General features: G+C 32.4%; 2 protein-coding genes across 3 annotated transcripts in view; both read right to left on the bottom strand.

Moving 5' to 3' along the window:
* LOC123298543 (ubiquitin carboxyl-terminal hydrolase 34) overlaps window positions 1-13,889 on the bottom strand; it is a 35,344-nt gene extending 21,455 nt beyond the window's left edge. Inside the window, exons 1-20 of the mRNA XM_044880575.1 lie at window positions 13,756-13,889; window positions 13,468-13,564; window positions 11,401-11,912; window positions 10,806-10,940; window positions 9,813-10,111; window positions 9,188-9,598; window positions 8,590-8,758; window positions 8,443-8,500; window positions 8,137-8,321; window positions 7,958-8,081; window positions 7,752-7,895; window positions 7,159-7,312; window positions 6,937-7,092; window positions 6,750-6,877; window positions 3,670-6,026; window positions 3,399-3,610; window positions 2,871-3,039; window positions 2,579-2,805; window positions 455-2,140; window positions 85-264 (exon numbers count right to left, since the gene is read on the bottom strand). Coding sequence (XP_044736510.1) covers window positions 85-264; window positions 455-2,140; window positions 2,579-2,805; window positions 2,871-3,039; window positions 3,399-3,610; window positions 3,670-6,026; window positions 6,750-6,877; window positions 6,937-7,092; window positions 7,159-7,312; window positions 7,752-7,895; window positions 7,958-8,081; window positions 8,137-8,321; window positions 8,443-8,500; window positions 8,590-8,758; window positions 9,188-9,598; window positions 9,813-10,111; window positions 10,806-10,940; window positions 11,401-11,912; window positions 13,468-13,564; window positions 13,756-13,798 — 7,446 coding nt within the window. The 5' untranslated portion in view covers window positions 13,799-13,889. The remainder of the gene's footprint in view (window positions 1-84; window positions 265-454; window positions 2,141-2,578; window positions 2,806-2,870; window positions 3,040-3,398; window positions 3,611-3,669; window positions 6,027-6,749; window positions 6,878-6,936; window positions 7,093-7,158; window positions 7,313-7,751; window positions 7,896-7,957; window positions 8,082-8,136; window positions 8,322-8,442; window positions 8,501-8,589; window positions 8,759-9,187; window positions 9,599-9,812; window positions 10,112-10,805; window positions 10,941-11,400; window positions 11,913-13,467; window positions 13,565-13,755) is intronic.
* Window positions 13,890-15,263: 1,374 nt separating this feature from the next.
* Window positions 15,264-20,531, bottom strand: part of LOC123298170 (steroid hormone receptor ERR2) — a 29,704-nt gene continuing 24,436 nt past the window's right edge. Inside the window, exons 2-8 of one of the 2 annotated variants that reach the window (XM_044880097.1) lie at window positions 18,321-18,518; window positions 17,644-17,760; window positions 17,190-17,316; window positions 16,902-17,126; window positions 16,057-16,400; window positions 15,536-15,708; window positions 15,264-15,474 (exon numbers count right to left, since the gene is read on the bottom strand). In XM_044880097.1, coding sequence (XP_044736032.1) covers window positions 15,312-15,474; window positions 15,536-15,708; window positions 16,057-16,400; window positions 16,902-17,126; window positions 17,190-17,316; window positions 17,644-17,760; window positions 18,321-18,518 — 1,347 coding nt within the window. In that variant the 3' untranslated portion in view covers window positions 15,264-15,311. The remainder of the gene's footprint in view (window positions 15,475-15,535; window positions 15,709-16,056; window positions 16,401-16,901; window positions 17,127-17,189; window positions 17,317-17,643; window positions 17,761-18,320; window positions 18,519-20,531) is intronic. The other variant, XM_044880098.1, reaches the window with a different exon arrangement.

Here is a 20,531-nt window from a genome sequence, read left to right as displayed (position 1 = left end):
TCTCGGATACGAGGTTTTGCATTTTGTAATCTTAAAGACATTCTTAATAAATTTTTTACTCTAGCAAATTATAAAAACACTTACTTTACCACCCGCTATTGCCGCGTAATCTTGAGTAGATAAAACCAATCTTTGATTTGAATCGCGTGATTTTTCAACCATCATGGCTATTAAAGCTATCATTTTATCTAATGAAGCTGGTTTATATTTATCAGTTGGTAAAGCAATCACTTCTTCATCATCCTCGCCATCGCTTTCATCAACCTAAATAATTAAAGATATATTTAAAAAAAAAAAATTGCGAATAATCTTTAAATTTTTCGTCTAGGTTAGGGATTCAAATTCTCCATTTAGGAGCTTTTATTTAAATTTTGTATTTGAAAATCAAGGCACTTCCCAAAGAGATAAAGACCAAAAATGTAAACAAAAAATTATGATACTTAATTTTACTTACAAAATCATGTGCTTTATGTCCCAAATAAAAGTTCACCATAGAATGTATCGCTCGTACAGATAATAAAAATTTCGTTTCTTCATCACCCATTCGACAAAACTCATAAAGAAAACCAAAATATTCAGTCAAATGTTTTAAATGTGCTTTGGCACCATGTTCCATTAACGATAACAACGATTTCACAAATTTCGTGACACACGATTTGTTACCAATTTGTTCAGGATCCGGTGACGACACATTATTATCAATTTTATCACAGTTATCATTACCAGTTAATAAATACAGTGGAGCATGACTTTGTCTCAGTCGTTGTATCACATGAATACACAGTCTTTGAAACATTTGTCGAACCATTTGATTCGGGCATTTAATTAATACTTGTATAGGCCACCATGTATCCGCTGCCATATGTCCTAAAAACCATTCGCACGCCTCTTGACATGCATTAAATTGTTTCGTTACTAATTCCACCCATTGGACCATAGTTGGTTTCTCTTTGGCATGTATAAATGTTTCCATAAAAAATGACGTAGATAATTGTGCCGCTTGTTGAGTTACATCGGATTTTAGATGTAACAACGTTTGTGGTATATAACCACACATTTGCCACATAAAATTAAAATATGTGTGCTCGAAGATATTTTTATCTTGAATAAAATGCATATTGTCTTTCCAAATCCATTCTTCTAATTCCTTATTTAATTCAATCGTTGTCTCTGACGAATTACCTTGAGATGTTGAATTTTCTCCACCTTCAGTACCTGTGTAGCCCAAAGCAGTTGAAGGAGGGCACTCACTAGGTGAATTACTTCTTTGACTGTACTCGTAAAATAACATATACGCACTGTTTGTTTTCTCAAAACTGAAGTCCATGAATTTATCCGTGACTGAGTCGTAAGTTTTACTTGTCATTTCTCCACCAAAACATTCAGACGCAATTTGATTCGGATCGAATGGTTTAACTTCAGCATCGTTGAATAATAACCATTTATCACGCGCACTCGAACTTCGATCTTTAATAAAACTATAATAATGTCCCCCATCAGCGGTTCCTGTATGAACAGTTACCCCAATTAAGTCGTACTCATAATGTTCTTTTGTATCCGACTCCGATGTATTACCACCATCTTTTTCCTTTTCCTCTTGATATTGTTGTGGCATTAATTGTTTTTCGACGTAACCGGCCATATTTAATCGTAAAGGGAATGAGAAATGAGTATTAACTTTTTCTTTTAACATTGTCACCATATTGAACGTGTATCGCATTGTGTTAAAACACAGTATGCGTGGAAGTTTTTTAAAACACGCACGTTTTTCCGCTCGTACTTTTTTCCCACACTGTGAACATGTATACATGTTATCACCTTCTAATGTATCTTTCACTGTAACTTCATCCAAAGATTCGTATAAATTTCGCATGTCAGCAACTTGACAACGCACTGTATAAAATTCTTCTAATGTTCGACTCACGTGCTGACAGTCTAAAGACACTACATTATTACTTAGTATGCCACAAAACAAAGTTTTCACTACTTTTTTTAATTCTGGTGTCATTTCTTCTAATTTACTCACTAGATCAATAAAAAATTCTGCCATATCTTTTTGTTCACCCGTATTTAATGGTTGATGATCCATTGTGTAGACTTTACAAAAACTTCTTGGATTATATGCTTTACGTTCACTTTCCTTGATAATAAATACAAGTTTTAATTAGTCACTCAAATATTTTGGATACGAATTCAATTTGGGATAAAAAGTATTTCAGAAAGAAAAAACACAAAAATCGTATTAAAATTGACGTCAATGTACAATGTCATAGGTTCTATTTAATTAAAAAACAGAATTATGGCCTTAATCAGGCGGTTTTAACTTAGACTTAGGGATCCAATTCCTTCATTTGGGAGCAAACACACTATCAAATTATTCCGGTCTAAAGCAGACCGCCTACTTCGAGAATCAATTACTTTTCAGCGTCCCCAAAGCGTGTTATATCAATCTTAGCCTATTTCATTTATATATAGGCTTCTTGTGCCTACAAGGGGGCGTTATCGCACACTTTTTAGAAACGCTGCTCTAGAAATTTTAGAATAATATGGAAACTGGGAAAAGTTTTATGATACATACCAATAAGTAAGCAAACATTCGTTGTAATTCACGTAACGTGGGCTCATGTTTACTATTCGTACAATCTGCTGACAGTATTGAGGCTCTTGCTTGTGGCATCATATACAAATGTTGCATACATGATGCCATATAACATGTTGCACCTAAATTTGTTAATCCAACGTAACCAGATTCGGATCTACCATCGTCATGTGGCCAATAATCCCATGGGTAAGGGGAATGCGGACCTATAACAAATTTTACAATTTAAAATAACACATTCTAGATTAGTATATTTCGAAGACAAATTTACCTGGTTTATGTTGTGCTAATAATTTGTCGTGTAATAATTCATAATTTTCAGGAGCACTTTTCACAAGTTCAACAAGTAAATCATATGCTGCAGCTCGAGCACCTGTAGATTTACATTTAGGAACTTGCCGTTGGCGTGGTGTTGGTAATGCAAATAAATATTCAAAAACCTGCAACATAATAAAATATTTATACATCATTGACTTGTAATATTTATGACAAATTATACCGTACAGAGCCGATTATTCGTAAAATAACGAAAGTACACGAATAGCCCCGAATTTCTGGCTTACAACTTAAGTCTCGCAATGAGAAAATAGATAAAATTATATGAAAATAGAAAAAGTTTCAACCACATATACTATTTGAAAAATAAAAATTATTCATGTTTTATCGAGTGAGGGCAAAATTCTCATAACGGGAGGGCTGACGGATTAAAAATAGACATATGAAAGAATTCCATCTCTTTCTTTCCTTGATTATTTTTATATTACTTGAAATAAAGATAGGTAGATTTCATTAAACGTACTTCAATCAACAATTGTTTTCCATCTTTACTCGCTTGAAACGGTGGTTTATGTTTTAACAAATTAGCCATAAAATTCAATAAACCAATAAGTCCATCATCCTCAACGGTACGAAGTCTTTCTTCCAGATAGTCACGTTTCATAATGGATTCACTAACTTTTTTACATAAGGCATCTATATCAACTTGATCTGGTGAATTATCTTCTTGGACATCTACAATTAAAAACAATTTTAATAAAAATAACCGAATTTAGTTTGAAATTATTTCATACCTTTAGTACTTTCTGTAGGTAGGCCATCAACTAATCGACAAATCAACCAAAAATAATCACGACAAGCAGGTCCATATGGTTCTTTACCATCATCATGATGTAACATCTCTTGTTTTTGCAATCTCATCGTTTCAGCTTTTGGTAAATACACAAGTAATGCATTCAACATAGGAGCAGCTAAACTTATACCAGTATCGCCATCCTGTGATGTTGTACCCAAACATAATCGATAAAGCGCTGCACAAACCTCACGTCGCACATTTGGTTCAGGTTCATCCAATACTAATCGCTCCAACCATGAATCATATTGCGATGTTCGAAAGAAACACTGTCGTGCTTCTTCACAACAATGTAACCATGATACCAACAGCGTCATCGCATAATGAACAACCTGTGATCGACCCCAAAATCCTGTTTTATAATGATTTGGATCCCGTGGCAAAGATGCCTCGTACAAAATACTCATTAAACGTGACATTGTCGTTTGAACATTCATTAAATGTAACATATCTTCGTTTAAGGTTGGTATTAATAATTTATCTGATTTCGATTTTGATTGAATATCTGGATTATGAACACCAAGTTGACTGAGTAATTTTAACAGCATTGCTAAACAATCTTGAAGCCATTCACTTTCATCCCCGTTACTGCTACGTTGTAACACGCCTGACATAAATATATCAAATAGATGGCGTAAACCACCATTTTGTCGAAATACGTTACTCCAATTTTGTTTGCTCGTTGATGGTGTTATTTCTTTAGATTCAGTACTATTTGCACCTAAATTTCGTCTTGATCCTAAAGATTCTGCTATATGAAGTGAGTACATTAATTTTTGCGGACTTGTTGGATTTAATAAATTTTCCAAAGGTGTATCCAACTGTTGGAATCCTTTTAATAAAGTAGGACTTGTTGGTATCATTGTTAGAATATCCCAAACTCGTCTGGATAATACTTGAGCTTTAGTATGCGGTTGATCGTTGCCCCCTTTCACTTGAACTTTCATACCACTAAGTGTGTGCATTAGATCGAAAAGTTGTTCAAAGTAAGTTGGTCTGAGCAGTAACAACATTGGAACTGAATCTCTAGGTGGAGGTTGTTGTAAGGATAACGGTTCAACAGAATCTCGTTTACGATGACCGGAACGATTTGCTCCAATTGATATAAAAATCATTTGATTATCCTTAAAACCAAGTTCTTGTAACGTTTTCTCATCGAAATCTGTTGTTAACTCTTGTCCTTGGGTGATCATACGAATTGGTCCATCATGTAATAATGAACCTAACACCCCACTTCCCTCTGTTTGAGACGATGATGATGTTGCTTTGGAATGCATAGATTCCCATACATATGTCGCTTCAGCTCGTAATTCTGCTACATAATTTATACTTAACAAATCGATTGGGGTACGTTCTGACATACCAGCTAATTGTACTAAAATTCGTATTGGTGTACCAGGACGCTCTAGTGCACCATGAGATCCAATACCTTGTCCTTCGATAAGCCATCGTCGTAAATGATAGGCATATTTTCGTCGAAATGTATCCAAATGTGTTTTTAAAAGAAGTAGTGCTCTTTGAATTCGCAATAATGGAGCGTCTTCACTTGGAGTCGGTAATGTTAAGTCTTTGACAGCTGTAGCTAAATGTATCATACATTGAGATACAAATTCTGATTCATGCTGTAATCGTTGTCCTAGATAATAATTATTTAAGTACTGTATCGCAGCCATGCTAACATCTGTGTTATTCGCACGTAAAGCTACTTTCCACAAATAATCCATCCCGAGTACTTCCCCAAGTTGTTGGGTATTATTACTGATGTTCGATGAATTATTTCGTGCTAGATTACAAAGCTGTTGAAATAGTGCCAAACAAGTTGGACTGATACTTTCCGGTGACAGTGTCGGTAAATGGGTTAAGTACAATCGTTTCATTGCCTCTAACCCAAGTGCATGTTGATCTCCACTTTTCGCTTGTGACAACAACCAGCTAAACAACTCATCACTACACTCATTATCATGTGCCAAACATTGCCATAATGTATCAACTTGTTCCACACTTAATTTAAAAGTTTTCGGTGATCCTAACGGAGAATATACGGCAGATAAAAAATGTAAACGAACTTGTACTTCCATTTGGTGTGTATATAAGTTGCTTGTAGGACTAGGTTGTTGTTGAGTGTTGGCCGATTTAGATCGACGTGAATTTGTATATGCTTTGAGATTATTAAAAAAATGTGACATCATATTATGTTGTTTATCTGCCCAATGTGTCACATGATGTGTGTCTAAACCGCGAAATTGTTGAAATGATGCTAATAATTTTGGTAATATTCGTAATGATATTACCACTGACCTAAAAATTAATTGTTAAAAAATTGTTAGAATCGTAATTTTTTAAATTTTTTCCGGGGGTTAATAATAATAATACATTTCTAGAACCTAGACCAAGGGGTTCCTCTATGTCCTCATTGAGGAAAAATCTATCACCCGAAGGCGAGATGTCTCCGGGTAAAAGATGCTATTATAAGTAAATGAAGCTATAGGATTCTGCCGGGGCCAGACGCCACACAGAAATCCAACAGTTTACCTGCCGGGATTTCTCCCAGCATTGATGAATTCAAAGTTTCGGACCACAACATTCTAAACCAGACGACCTGCCGATTTCTGCAGGTGCAAGTAACATGTAAGGAGGTTTCATCGTCCTCCATACAAGCTCTACAAGATGGTAGTTCAATCGACAGTGTCTGGTGAGCACAGTCGAATGGTCTAGCTGTGGTTAAACATAATTTGATCTGTCGCATGCCTCATGCAAAGTCCCAGTAACCAAGATGGATTTATCATAGCCATTCCTTGATTCGGTAAATTAAGGAGCAGGTGAAGGGGGTGTTTGAGTCGACTTCTCTCGTGCTAAAGAATCTGAGGCTTCATTTCCTTTTCGCTTCTTCATTCGCCTGACTGTGTTATTCACTGCCAGACTTTATGAGGATTTAAAGAATCCTAGGCCGACCATGTTGCTGTTTACTTTTTGATTCTCGTATAGGAGTAAATTAAAAAGAATTAAAACCCATTTACTTACCAATTATTCGCAAGATTTTGCAAACAACCCTCAATAAATTTCATTCGAATGATCCGTTCTGTATTATAACATAATAAATTACATAAAGCTTTCTCAGCTTCTAACGCTAATCCTTCACCTAATTGATTCTGTAGAAATAAAATGAAAATGAATAGATATTTTGAGAAAAGTAACTCGAGTAACTTACAATTTTATTATCCTGTAATAAATCCCATAATAGGGTATTTCCTGGTTGACAAACATTATCAATTTTGAATGTTGCTGATAAACGTGGATCTGTCCAAGCTGGTGATTTTTCTATGTCATGCGCTTGCAAACCTAGACATTGTGCTGGTTCTCGAGTCTATAAAAAATAATAAAATTACGAAAACAGACGTTAGACAAGTGTTTTTTTTATGGGAGTCATTACCTGTGCAGCTAGCTGCGCAAGTTCTTCATCACAAACTGATTCTTCACCATCAAAATCACCCATGTTCTTTTCAGATTTATTGCTCATGCGTGATGAATAACTACCATCTCCATCACCTTCAATTTCATCCCCACTTAATAATTCTAATAAATGCCTGTAATAATTTTGATATTAGTCAAGAAATTTCAATTAATACAAATAATAGAACCAAAAAGAGAAGTGTTATAACGCCATGTGTGTCTGTCGGTGGCATCGTAGCTCCTAAACGGATGAACCGATTTTGATTTTTTTTATTTTGTTTGAAAGGTAATTTAATGGAGTGTTCTTAGCTAAGTTTAGAGTTTCGTATCCGAAATAACTAAAAAAGAAAAATGATCTTCAAAATCGGTCCAATTTGGAGAGTGCGGTCCAAGAATAATATCGGCATTTGTTGGAGGTTTTTAAAACTTTTGAAAATTTTACTTGTAATCTGAATTTAATTACAAACGACACATATTTTTGTACTCTCCGAAATTAATAACAAGATATGTTTATGTTCTTCACTCAAAAATCACGGACGTTTTCATTTGTAAGAAAAGAAAAAGGAAACATACTCATCTCGAGGAACATCTAAATCTGGTATAAACGGTTGACAAGATGGTGCACGAGGTCCAATTGAACGAATTAAAGCTTTACCATTTTCACTTCCTGATGAACTATCACCAACGTATACAGAAACTAAAGGTTCTCGTCGCAGTCTAAAAACAAGAAATATATTAAAAATACATGAACGAAGGAAAGTTTATGAAAAATAACAAACCTTGATCGTGATTTTACACGAGCTAACCGTTTTAAATGTTTGGTTTCTGTATCACTTTCATCACCCTCCGGTAATAAATCAATACAATCTCGGTGCATACGAATACTATCATCTGGTCGTTTGCCTGCAATAAAAAAAGTTTTGAGTAATCTTATAAAAGTGAGGGAATGAAAGCTTACATTTTAATGATTTTTGTCGCATATGTCTCTTTTTCATCATATGCGTGTGATGAATTTCCTCCTCATCAGCTGAACTACTTGAAGCAATTGTTTCAACACCTTCTGGTAAATTTGCTGATAATACATTCACATTTTCTGTTTGGACTATTGCTTCATCCGCAATTGGTATTTTCTTTTTGATTGACCTGTATATAGAAAAATTTATATTAACCTTCAAAAACTATGTAACTAATAAAATATATTTTTTGAATTATTAACAAGCCTTAATTATTTAATCAAAAACAAAAAATTTTAATTAATACTTACGATCCTTTGGTTCCGGAAATTCCCTTCTTTTCAATAGATATATCTTCCCTTGGTGTTCCTAAAATTTAACATAATTTTTAAAATGCTGCAATTGTCTGTACCAAGGAATGAGCGTGAAAAATCAATATGATTTTAAGAGAAACATACCTGGTTCAAAAGTTGCATGTTGTGTACGAGCTTGTTTACAAGGGGTAGGCCCTTCCCGATCAATTTCTAACATTTCATCATCTTCATCCTCTTCTTCCTCTTCATCTTCCTCTTCTTCTTCAGCTTCTGTTCCACTCTTATGGCTTTCACTTTGTGCCGATGTTTCACCCTAAAAAAACATTGAAATTAATATAATATAAATAAATGAATTTAAGATGGCTTTATAATATTTTAACTGTGAAAACATTTTGGTATAAAGCCACCTTAAATATTTTCGTTGGAACACATCTTGTCAAAAAAAATACCAAGAATTTCAGAAGATATCTCAAAAACTGCATGTTTTAAGGTATTATGTTTTTGGTAATTACTCTTAATATTGATTTTTATCCAAATCGAAAACACAATGCTTAAGGTTTTTTACATTTCAACAAGATTTTTAAATTATTCTAGACTAATTAGAGTATTATATTTCAAAATTCTCGGTATTTTTTGTGAGAGAAATCTTAAAATTAACAATAATAGGGAAAAATTTCACAATATAATGTGATGGGATAAAACTTGTAAGTGAAAAATTTTACATGTTATTGTAAAATTTTACCTGTTCTTCATCCGAATTACTTCCGTCTATACTAACACTATTTTCTGATGAGCTTGCACACTTATGCAATCCAATTGCCGATGAACTTGATACAAAGCCAATATGTGATGGATCAGATGTGGATGCTCCCGCTGAACTTGCCCCACTACGTGTCCATATAAATTTAATTAAAGCGGATGCTAAATACAATGTCTGTTCAGTATGTTCACGTGTTTCTAGTTTTGTTAATAAATTATATAAATGTAAAGCTGCAGCCACTGATAAATGTTTGATTAAACTTGGTAATAAATCATGTACTGGTTTACTACAATGTTTTAACTGTGCTGCCGCCCATATAATATCTAAATATTCAGTCGTAATTCGTCCTTCCATTGCCAGAAAATTTAAAATTATATGGCTTTGTTTTATTAGCTAAAAACGAACAAATAAAAAACACTTTAGTGGCTAAAATAGTATATAACACATGTAGGGAGCAAAAGTAAAAAACGTCACAGATCTCACGTTCATTGTCGCCCGAGGCGGCCCCGGTGGAGGCAGAAAGCGACAACTTCGTTTTATACGACAACAGAAAGTTGACACTTTCTGCACGGAGGTGAGAAAATATAATTTAAACATCAAAACTTACTTCAACATGTAAATTTGGACCAAATATATGAGATATAATATTGTTATTTATCAGCCAATCAGCCATGCTGCGTGGTGCTGAATCCACTGCATCTGATGATAATGAAATATCATGTGTATGTGCCCCACTATTCCCACATAATTCAGCCAACAATCCAATATGACTATTAATTTGTGCAATACCAGCTAATCGCATTGTTAATGTACTCGATGTAAAATATTTAAACGCTAAATCTAAACCATCGCTATCCAAACCCAATGGCATATCTAATGGATCTTTGATTGCACTCCACATAAAGTCTATAAGCCAATAAAAAATTTGTTTTAGTAAAAAATTGCAGCAGAAAGGGTATTTGTGTGGATTTTTATTTTACGCAATCAGATTTTCTTATTTTTTTAATTTATTTCCTTTATTTAAATCATTATTGAAATCTTTATTTAAATCATAAAACTCTGCAACTTTTGTTTAAGTTATTTTTTGATTGGTTAACTACAAAACGAACTATTAGCATTAAGAGATTAAAGTGGCCCACCCCGTATAAACTACAATTAAGAAATCAAGCCTAGGTCTTATCAAAAAAGATTTTCCCACCATGATTGTCTCCCAGGAAATATTAAATACTGAAAGTAATAGTTTAAGAATAATAGCGAAATGATTCATATTTACCTAAATAATATATAAATCTCTGAGGTCGCTAATAACCTAATTGTTAAAAAGCGACCTTAAATAAAATAAAAAATATTCAAACTTGATAAATTTTTTCGAAACAATAGGTAATTATTTAAAATTTACCGCTCGAAGTCTAGGTAACAATATAAAACAACTTGTTGCATCCGTTTTGTCAACAACCTGTTGTCAAAAAGTAGTGAAAATAATTTAATATTTTTAGCTGACTCTCAAAATGGTAATTTAGAATTTTAGTAAAAATAAAGGTTCGTAGAATGTCTATTAGTAATTCAGAAATAAAAAAACATCTAAAATATTTGTACATACCTGCCATGCTTTTGATTGCCGGAGTTCGAAGCTCTGAATCAGCTAACCGACACATATATCTCAGTACCCGCGATCTTAAAGGTACTAGCAATTGTAAAGTTGTTTTGAAATTTAGCCATAATTTTAAATTGCAAACTAAAAATATCGAAAATAATTAGAATCTCTTTGTAAACAAATTCACAGCAAGTTAATTATAAACAGACTAGCAGGCATTCATTCGGTCGCGTCTCTGTGCAAAAATAAAACATAGCCCATGTTACTAGCTGATAACATTCTATAAGTGAAAGAATCTTTAAAATCGATTAAGAAGTGGATCAAAAAATTATTTTATATAAACTTTCATCCCCTTTTTCCCCACTTTGGCGTTGATAGTTTATTAATAATCTTTTTATAATTTCTGTTTTGAGCATAAATCGTTCTTCCAACTTAAATTTAAGGAAGTTTGTAAATACCCTGAACAAACCTATTAAAAGGTTTCCCCTATTTTTCCACCAAGCCGTCTAAAATCCACTAAATTTAGGGGGAAATCTCCCAACCTGGCAACGTTGTTATACAGCTAGACCTGTTTATAATTTAAAGTAAGAAAACGAATTACCAATAGCGATGATAGCATGCGCAGTAGATACCGGTAATACTTCTGGTATTAAATGTTGAAAACATAATGTCATTGCATGTAAACCTCCCGATTTACAAAACAAAGTAACATTACGTAATAAATATATTGGAATTTCCTGATCATGTAAATCACAAAACGCATTTAAACTTGTTAATTCCATTGATGTAACCTCTTCCAATTTAGTTTGTACTGTATGTTTACTGGCCACATACAATGGAAAATTCATTAGAAATATTTTTGATACCAGATGAAATAATTTCTCTTTATCTTGTAAGCTTGTAATTTCCGATGAATCATCAATTGATTCATCTTTTTCATCTGGTTCTGAAGTTTTTTCATCTGCATCACCTTTTGTTGTGTTTGTTTTGCCATTATCAGTTAGTGTTGCACGTAAATTTTTTAAATGATGTACACACAGACATATTATGCCTTGTGTGATTAAACTAAACCGTTCTAAATTCTTAAAATCACGATAACAACACATACATTGTCTGAAATAAACATTAGAGAAACAAGAATCAATAGATTGGAAATCAGAAGAAAGTGTCGAAAATAAATTATTTAAGTGAATGAGTTTTCTCATAGGAAAAGCTAGGCGATAACAGAGAGGCAGTACCAACCACCCCTATTTAAACCTTTTGCAACTATTTAAGAGCTGCAAAGAGGTTTTGACGTCAATAGATTGTAAATCAGAAAGAGTCAAAAATGAGTGATTCAAGTGAATGAGTTATCTCATAGGAAAAGCTGGGCGGTAACAGAGAAAGGGAGATACCATTGTTCCCATAAATTCTCGTAGTGGCAGCTCTTGCAATAAAGTGCATAGATCAAATTTTCAGGATGCTTTATCAACCACTGACATAACCATCCCTTGATTGGTCAGTGTCTCATTATATTTTTCACTCGAAGCTCACGTTGAAAAATACAATTTGTTTCTACCTTATACTTGAATTTCTTAAAAAAGAAAGTTTCAATAGTAAAATGTTCCGTAATTTATCGAATCAAGGAAAGGCTAGTTCATCTTGATTACTGGGACTTTGCGCAGGGTATGCGATAGACCAAACTGTGTATAACCACAGCTAAGTCATTCGACTGTGCTTACTTACTAGAGCACAGTTGAGAAAGGTGGTGGAACCCTTGACAGGGCACTATCGATTGAACTATCACCTTCATAATATGTGAATCTATGATGATCCCACTTGTAGACCCTTACTGGAGGACGATGAAACTCTCATACATTTTGTTTGCACCTACAAAAACCTGAATAGTGTCAGATTCAGATTGTTCAGTTAAGAAACCTTTGATCTGTAAATCCTGAGAGAGATCCTAATGAAAAAACTAAGGGCTTTTTGCATAGCGTCTGGCCTTGACAGAATCCTATTACTTCAGTTGATTAAAATAACATCTCTTAACCGAAGACGTCTCACGTTCGGGTGGCAGATTGTTCTCGAGTAGGGCATGGGGGCCCCTTGGTCTAGGTGCTAAGGACTCATTTGCGGTACCACTCTTATGTTTTATTTTTATTATTATGCTCCTGAATACAAAATTTACACCAGGTGGATCAAATATAATATACCTAACATAAAATTAATATGAAAATTCGGACGCATTGCCTTGGTGAACGAAATAAGTAGTATTCACTTCTGGCTCTGTAAGCATTGCTTGTTGGTTAAAAGAAAATAAATTAGCTAAATTATGCTCCAAAAAAAATATTCTCTAGATGGAATAAATGGATTTTGAAAGGTTTTCACTAAAATCTCTTTATCAGTAATATTTTAAATTACTTAAACCCGATGAATTAAATGGAGCGTAATTTTAAACATAAAGTCTTTTTGATTTTAAGCCTCCTATTTTAAAAATAAATTAGGAGACTTAAAAAATAGTTGGCATAAACATAAATAACTGTTGTTAGTAATCACAAATCAAAATAGAAAAACTCAGTAAACGAAAATCGTAAATATAAGAAAAAGACGAATAATCAAAATATGTGCAACTATGAAAATTGGATAAGGTACTGTTTTATAAATGTTTGGAAAAATTTTAACACACCTTGCTGGCCATGTTTGTACGTATAACAACAATGTTGAGATGTCAAACTTCGTGAGCTGTGGATGCTCTTCAGTTTCTATGCTAAATTGGGTCTCATCTAAAACAATTTCATTAAGAAACATATAATCATTAAATTGTTACAGAATATTCACTTTTATAAAAAATTCAATTGAACAGACAATGGATAAAAAAATATGATTATGTCTGAAAAATATATGAAAATAAATGGATTTCATCTGACAAATTGAAATAATTGGTTTCATTTATAAGAATTATTATTATTCTTACATGACACTAGCAGCTGTAGGAAGTCTGAACAAACATCACACATATTTTAAATGTATTGATGAACTTTGTGAATGAAATATTATGAAATAATTTTCATTATTTTGTGTTAATTCCAAACTACTACATGTATTTACACTAAAATGATGTAATGTACAAAATTTATTTATATTTTGATATCGTATCTATTTGACTTTACAATTCTAAACACTCAACCATCTTTGTTGTACTCAACAGTCAAGTCAAATCTACATAGATAGACAAAGTAAAGAGATTGTCAAAAGAATTAGAGCTACTATAATAAAATCACTGTCAATTTTTGATAAATCAACAAATAAATTACACTATATTTTTAGGGGAATTATTTAAATGTTGGTAATTTAAGGAAGTTTTTAATCTACATAGAAGAATTTTATAAAAGGGCTCGTTCATGATTACGTATGATAGTTTGATTTCGATTATAATCAATTTAATTAAAATACAGATTGATTCAAAAGTAGTCGCCCATAAGAAAAATGCCCATAGAAAAATCCCGCCCATAGAGAAAACACATGGAGACCAAACTCAAGCGGGATAATCTTAGATCATCTATTACCATTTTCAACGGGGAGAATTGACAAATTTTGTTAACGTAATGGGAGAAATTATTCGTACCGATACCAATGATGCCAATTCAGTGGTTCTACCACTATAGAGTTTTCTGGTTTTACTCTTCCTTTAGTAGACAAGAACTTTATTAAGGGCATAAACTTTTAATAAATCTATTGAGATAATATAGTAGAGCTGGAAAGTCGTGTTGATCGCAATAGAAAGAGACCGATAAAGTAGGCGTGTATGGCTGTCTTCGTCTCTTTTATAAGCCTACAATTTTTGCCTCTTTCTACTTCTCTCACTGCGGTCAAGAATTCATTTACTGTTTTTGCTTTGTGTATACAGCTCTATGGTATTATTTCAGATAAACATATTCCTTTGTGGATTATAATGGGAAAATGATTAATTTTTTAAGTTTTTTATCACTTCGGATGAAGAATTCTAACCGCACGGACAGAAAGGGAGGTTGGTTTTTGAAAACCTTTTAAAGGTTTTTTTGCATACTTCTATAATAGAGAAGTGCAAAATATGAACGTTTAAAACTTCTTTTAGTATGTTTTATTGGTAGCCACCACAGTTTTCCACCATATAAGATCGTTTTTCTTATCTCTACCCTCTAGCCACGAATTGAATAATGTGATTTACTATAATAGTAGCTTAGTGTTGTCATAAGAATAATAATTTGGTATAATTTTAGGAGGGCTAATTGGGATTTCAGAGGAATTTTTATGAAAAAGTATAATATGGATTCAAATAAATTGATTTTTTTTGGTAAATTGACTATATTTTTTGTAAAAATCAGTCATTTTGCATAAATACATTCAAATTTTTAAACAATTTTGTTGTCAGATGTTTTTATAGTTTTTTTTTAATGTAAATTCCTACATATATACTTTTTCAAAATATATTTACAAATTCTTAAACATAATATTTTTTTAAAAATCGAATCATAACTAAAATATAATAGGCTACCGTGAATAAGATTCCAACATTTCTAAAAATAACTTATTCATTGGCACCAAATTCCGTTGGTGAATATCTGACCAAAAACGGCGTACTGCATAGTCAGCTTGACGTAGTGCTGGCATCGAGAGTAAAAGATGTTGGAGTTGAAGAAGTGCTCCACTTGGTCTAGAAAAATACAATTGTGATTATTTGATCGTTTTAACTTTAAATTAAATTCTTTATTTACCGTAGTATTCCTACAGCATCTGAAAGTGCTCCTAATATTGATTCCCTGAATTTTTTCAAAGCATGATAATCGTCTAGGCGAACATCGGAATTTGCAAGTACTAAAGCTTTTAATAGGAAGTATTCTTCTTTACAAATTGACAAACGTTCCAATCGCTCCACAACATGGCAACACTGAAACAAAAAAACAAAGTTAAGAAAATCTTTAAGGCGACACCTCTGGTGCAGGATATTACTAGAGTTGATATGTCCCAATGCGTCGATACTTTTACTGTTACAGTTCAGATGAGAAATTTTATAAGCCGTCTTCTTGAGCTAACAAAGTTTTTAAATGGTTTTTATTCAATTTTAATCGCTATCAGAAACAAGAGTAAAAATTTATAGTTAAAACTATTGGGTCTCCGAGTAAAAAATGAAAAGGGTATAAGTTTAAGTCTGCTTGGTGTAAAAAACTGTAGCTAGCGGGTTATCGATTGACTCAAGTAAACTCTAAACAAAGTAAATAAAATAAATTGTTCTTACCCGATTATATAATTCATGAGCTCCACATTCGCGTGCTTGTTTTTCATCTAGTGTAAAATCAGTTGCATAACGTAGTTTACCACTAGCTAATAATTTCATTGATCTATAGGCTAATGTTAATGTGAGTATTTCAGCCCATGTACTTTGTAATAAACGCATTTCATCATTCAATGATAAATCTGTAAATCCTGGTATTTGTTTTGCCCAACCGATAATACCAACTAATTCTCTGTCGTATAAATCACTTAACATTGATAGTGTTCTATGTTTACTCACTTCTAACGATACATTTATTTCTAACATGTCTGGTTCACAATTTTTCAATGCTTCTAACATTTTAATATCTGTAAAAAAAATTTGTATTAAAAACAAAATTCGATATTCTATTTCGTCTTTCTCTGGGATATTAACTGCCAATATTGGACATCTTATTCCTAGTGTAGCGGGTTCAATTCGCACCGTCACAACAAAAAATTAATTAATGGTTGTGATGGGCTCTTGTAGTGCATGGTATATGCAGAAAGGAGATGTACTCAGCCTGTCAAAATAATTGAGGAACTGATAAATGAAACTATCAGCGGAAAAGGCGGTAAAACACATATATGATATCATAATGGAGGAAAACTGTCTTTAAGACACGTAAACTAACCAAAGCTATGAAGGTTTAGTTTTCAATAACAGTTTTGGAACAAGCATGCTAAGAATCCAATTTGATAAGCTGTCTTTGTGGTAAAGTTCTGAATGTGACTCAGAATTATTACAAACTCTTTTTAAAATCTCACATTTCCGGTGAGTATTAACAGTAATTTGGAAATTTAAACATTTTTTAAATAGTTGATTCTCACCTTCTAACATTTGTGGCCGTTGTGCAGTTGTAACCAACATTTGAAAAGACAAATCTGGATTTCTACGATATTTTTGGCGCCCACCTCGTACTCTATCCAATCTTACACCTTCTTTTAACATTCCACATCTTAAACATTTACGAAATCTACATGCTTGACACGCTTTACGCCTTCGTTTATTTATTTCGCATTCACCAACAGCCGGGCAAGTATATTCAATATTACCTACAAAAACGAAGAAATTCAGTTAATATACAATTTTTGACAGCAAATATGCAAGATTTATACCTTGTATTGTTCGTTTAAAGAAAGCTTTGCATGCTTCGCAAGATGCAACGCCGTAATGAAACCCTGACGCAACATCACCACATACCAAACATAATCTACGCGGTGAATCTTCTTCTTTAATACCATCCTGTAAAAGGAAAGATAATATTAATTTGTGATGTGAGTCGCTTGGAAAACCTACTCGCCTTTGAAGGGAAAATACATTTTATCAAGTCTTAGTTGTATTCTATTGCTCGATCATTTGGAGCATAAACTTAGTTATCAGCAAAGAAAGCTTTTTCTGCGTTTTGACGATACGAGTTTCGGCAGCATAAAATGTAAGATAAGCAAGTTAACAAAACCCCCAAATTATATGACTCGTAAAAAGCGTATTATATATGAATGGTTTCAAAAAAATTTCCTCAGATAAGTGAAATTTATGACAATCATAATTCATAAATATTATGCTTCTTACCGTAGTGTGACCAGCTCTTGAATGTTCTTCAATCGGTTGCGTGGTCGAAGAGCAATGCTGTCGATCTGGACTCGAAGGAGATCGATCTCGTTGTTCACAATATCGCCCAAAATCGATCTGAAAATATGAAAAACAACATATTTTAATTTTATTTTGACTTTAATTTTAAGGTTTCAATGCTACTGAAGATCGATACCGGTTTATAGCTAATTAATAATAATTTTTATAAATCTAACTAAATATTTTTATTGTGAATTCTGTAGGGGTTATATTTTAACAAAATTCATAATGCAGTCCACAGAAATGCTCATCTTAATTTGAATCAAAATCAATGATTGGATTCAATTATAACAAGATTTTTTTTACATTTTCAAATCTCTAAAACAATTTAGAAATCCGAGTTTTCTAGTTTATATCGAAAAGGATACCGCCCCTGTTAAATTTGATCAGTAAAGTACTCAACGTTTTGATGCTGCGGGCTTTCTGCGTGGCTTCTGGATTCGATATTTGCCTAAAATAGCATTTCTTATCTGAAGACTGTCACCTTCGGGTGACAGGTGGTTCTCATTGAGGGTATAGACAACTCCTTAGTCTAGGTACTAGGGATCCATTTGCGGTACCTCTGTTATGTTTTATAATTACTATTAAGGTATTCCACGTGAAATTTAAATTTTTACCTCGTGCATAACGGTAGTTGTCGGTGAATAAGCGGATGGTGTACATTCTGTAAACGATATATCTAATTCTTCTTTAATTTGTTTGATTTGAGGTATTGGAATATTCGATGCGACCGTATTACATTTTGTATCCTCCTCAGTTCCTTGTTCTGTTAACGAAGACGTATTATTACTTCCACTTTCAGTCATCATGGATACCTGTAACGAAAAGATAAAAAAATTAGTTGATAAATACATGTTATCTTAATTCTAAATTCGAACATCTATTTTATTCACCCTGCTGATTCCCAGATTACTATAGGCTATGCTATTCGCACCGTGCATGTCTTATTTGAGGCGTTTTCACGGTAATGACACATTACTTTATTAATATAATTTTATGGATAGACATATACGTCTACGGTTTGTATATATGGTGTATATTGGAAATTTAATACTATTTATAACAAAATAAGGCACACTAGGCACTGGGCTAGAGCATCGTCGCAGAGGGGCATCAAATATTGAACTTCTGATAAAAAATTATGTGTTTTGAAAGTGATTTACTACGTGAAATCAATTTTACGATATTATCGAAGATTCAAAAAGTCGATATTGTAACTATCAAACAAAAAACTCAATATAAATTGAAAAATTAGGCGCTATCTACATATTGATCTGTATCAAACACGCAAAATGAGGGATCAGCATAGTCGGTGGTTTCGCCTGAGTTTTTCTAAATATAATACTTTGAATAAAATAAAAATTAATTAACAAAATCATTGATTAAATAAAAAAAATAATTGTCCAAATTTTAAGAAGAGAGGAAGTTTATACAAATTGCAAAAAAAAAAGTATAATTATTCCATTATTTGCATTTATTATATGACCTCAAATTTTATGCGTTCTAAGATAAGATAACGAAACATTTAGGTAAAAATATATGAAATGATAAAATTTGAGAAAATTTATTTAATAGTATAATATTATTTTTAACAATCAAAATAAATATACATTTTTATATTCAAAGCATTCCAATCCGATTATTTACATTACATTCATATTTTTCAATTCATTGGGTGTGTAATCATTCAGATCGACTCCAGCGCTTCCAGTGGATAATTATGGCGTTAAAGGGAGCTCTTTTGACTAAAAATTTGAATTGTTTACATATAAATGGTATAGTAATTGTCAAATTAAAATTATTGAAAACAATTAATTAAAATTGTTTATTTTCTAATATTATTGTCGAAAATTTGAAAAGCAGTCGTGTGACCGACATATAGAACACTTTATTTCTAATATTTTAAAAGTGAATGTTGAAGTCTAATTGATTTTATCGATTCTGTTTATGGTATTAGAATAAAACACTTGGCTGAAAAATTCACTTGGTCACTTGGAAATCTTGTACTTATCGGTTTTCGCTTATGTGTTCTCAACAGTTTAGGCAATAAGTTTAAATTAAAGAGGCATTATTGACAAAATACACATGTATTTTTAATCCCCGATCCAAAAAGAAGGGTGTTATAAGTTTGACCGCTATGTGTGTGTTTGTGGCATCGTAGCTTCTAAACGGATACACCGATTTCACAACGGACCCTATGGTCTAAGTGTGTCCCACACAGGACAGCCACTCTTACCTAACCTAACCTAATCTAGCTTTCTATTAAATATATGTAGTGTATAAAAAATAAACTATGTGAGCCATTTGATTGAATTTTGTATTAATAAATTTTGTTTTGTTAAAAATACATTTATGTCAAATATCATTATGTCAAATATGTTTTATATACATTTATATAATCATATTTTTCTTATCAAAAATGCAATAAAATATAATTTAAATACAGTAATTTTTTTTTATCAATATATAGTTTGGCCATGATCGTTAAAAAAAGTTATCTGCCACGGTTGACCTTAAATTGATTTGCAACAACTATCTCTTTAATATTATTATTGTAGAATAATATTTGTTTATGATTTTATTTAGATTTAGATACTTTACAAGTGTTTAGGGATTTTGAGAGTAGATAACAAATAAATATCAATATGGATTTTTTTACGGAAAAAATTATTCCGAATCTGTATCTACCACAATATCGAGCTACTTTTTTTAATAGCAAAAATTTAATTTTCATACAACCATAGACCTAAATTTACCAAACTCAAATGTTTCGGAAGGCAAGCAGTGTAGAGATAAACGTAAAGTGTCATTTTAGAAAAATAATGTGA

This window comes from Chrysoperla carnea, chromosome 4, assembly GCF_905475395.1.
Source record: "Chrysoperla carnea chromosome 4, inChrCarn1.1, whole genome shotgun sequence".
NCBI classification, from domain to species: Eukaryota; Metazoa; Arthropoda; class Insecta; order Neuroptera; family Chrysopidae; genus Chrysoperla; species Chrysoperla carnea.
This window is presented reverse-complemented; position numbering and strand designations above follow the sequence as displayed.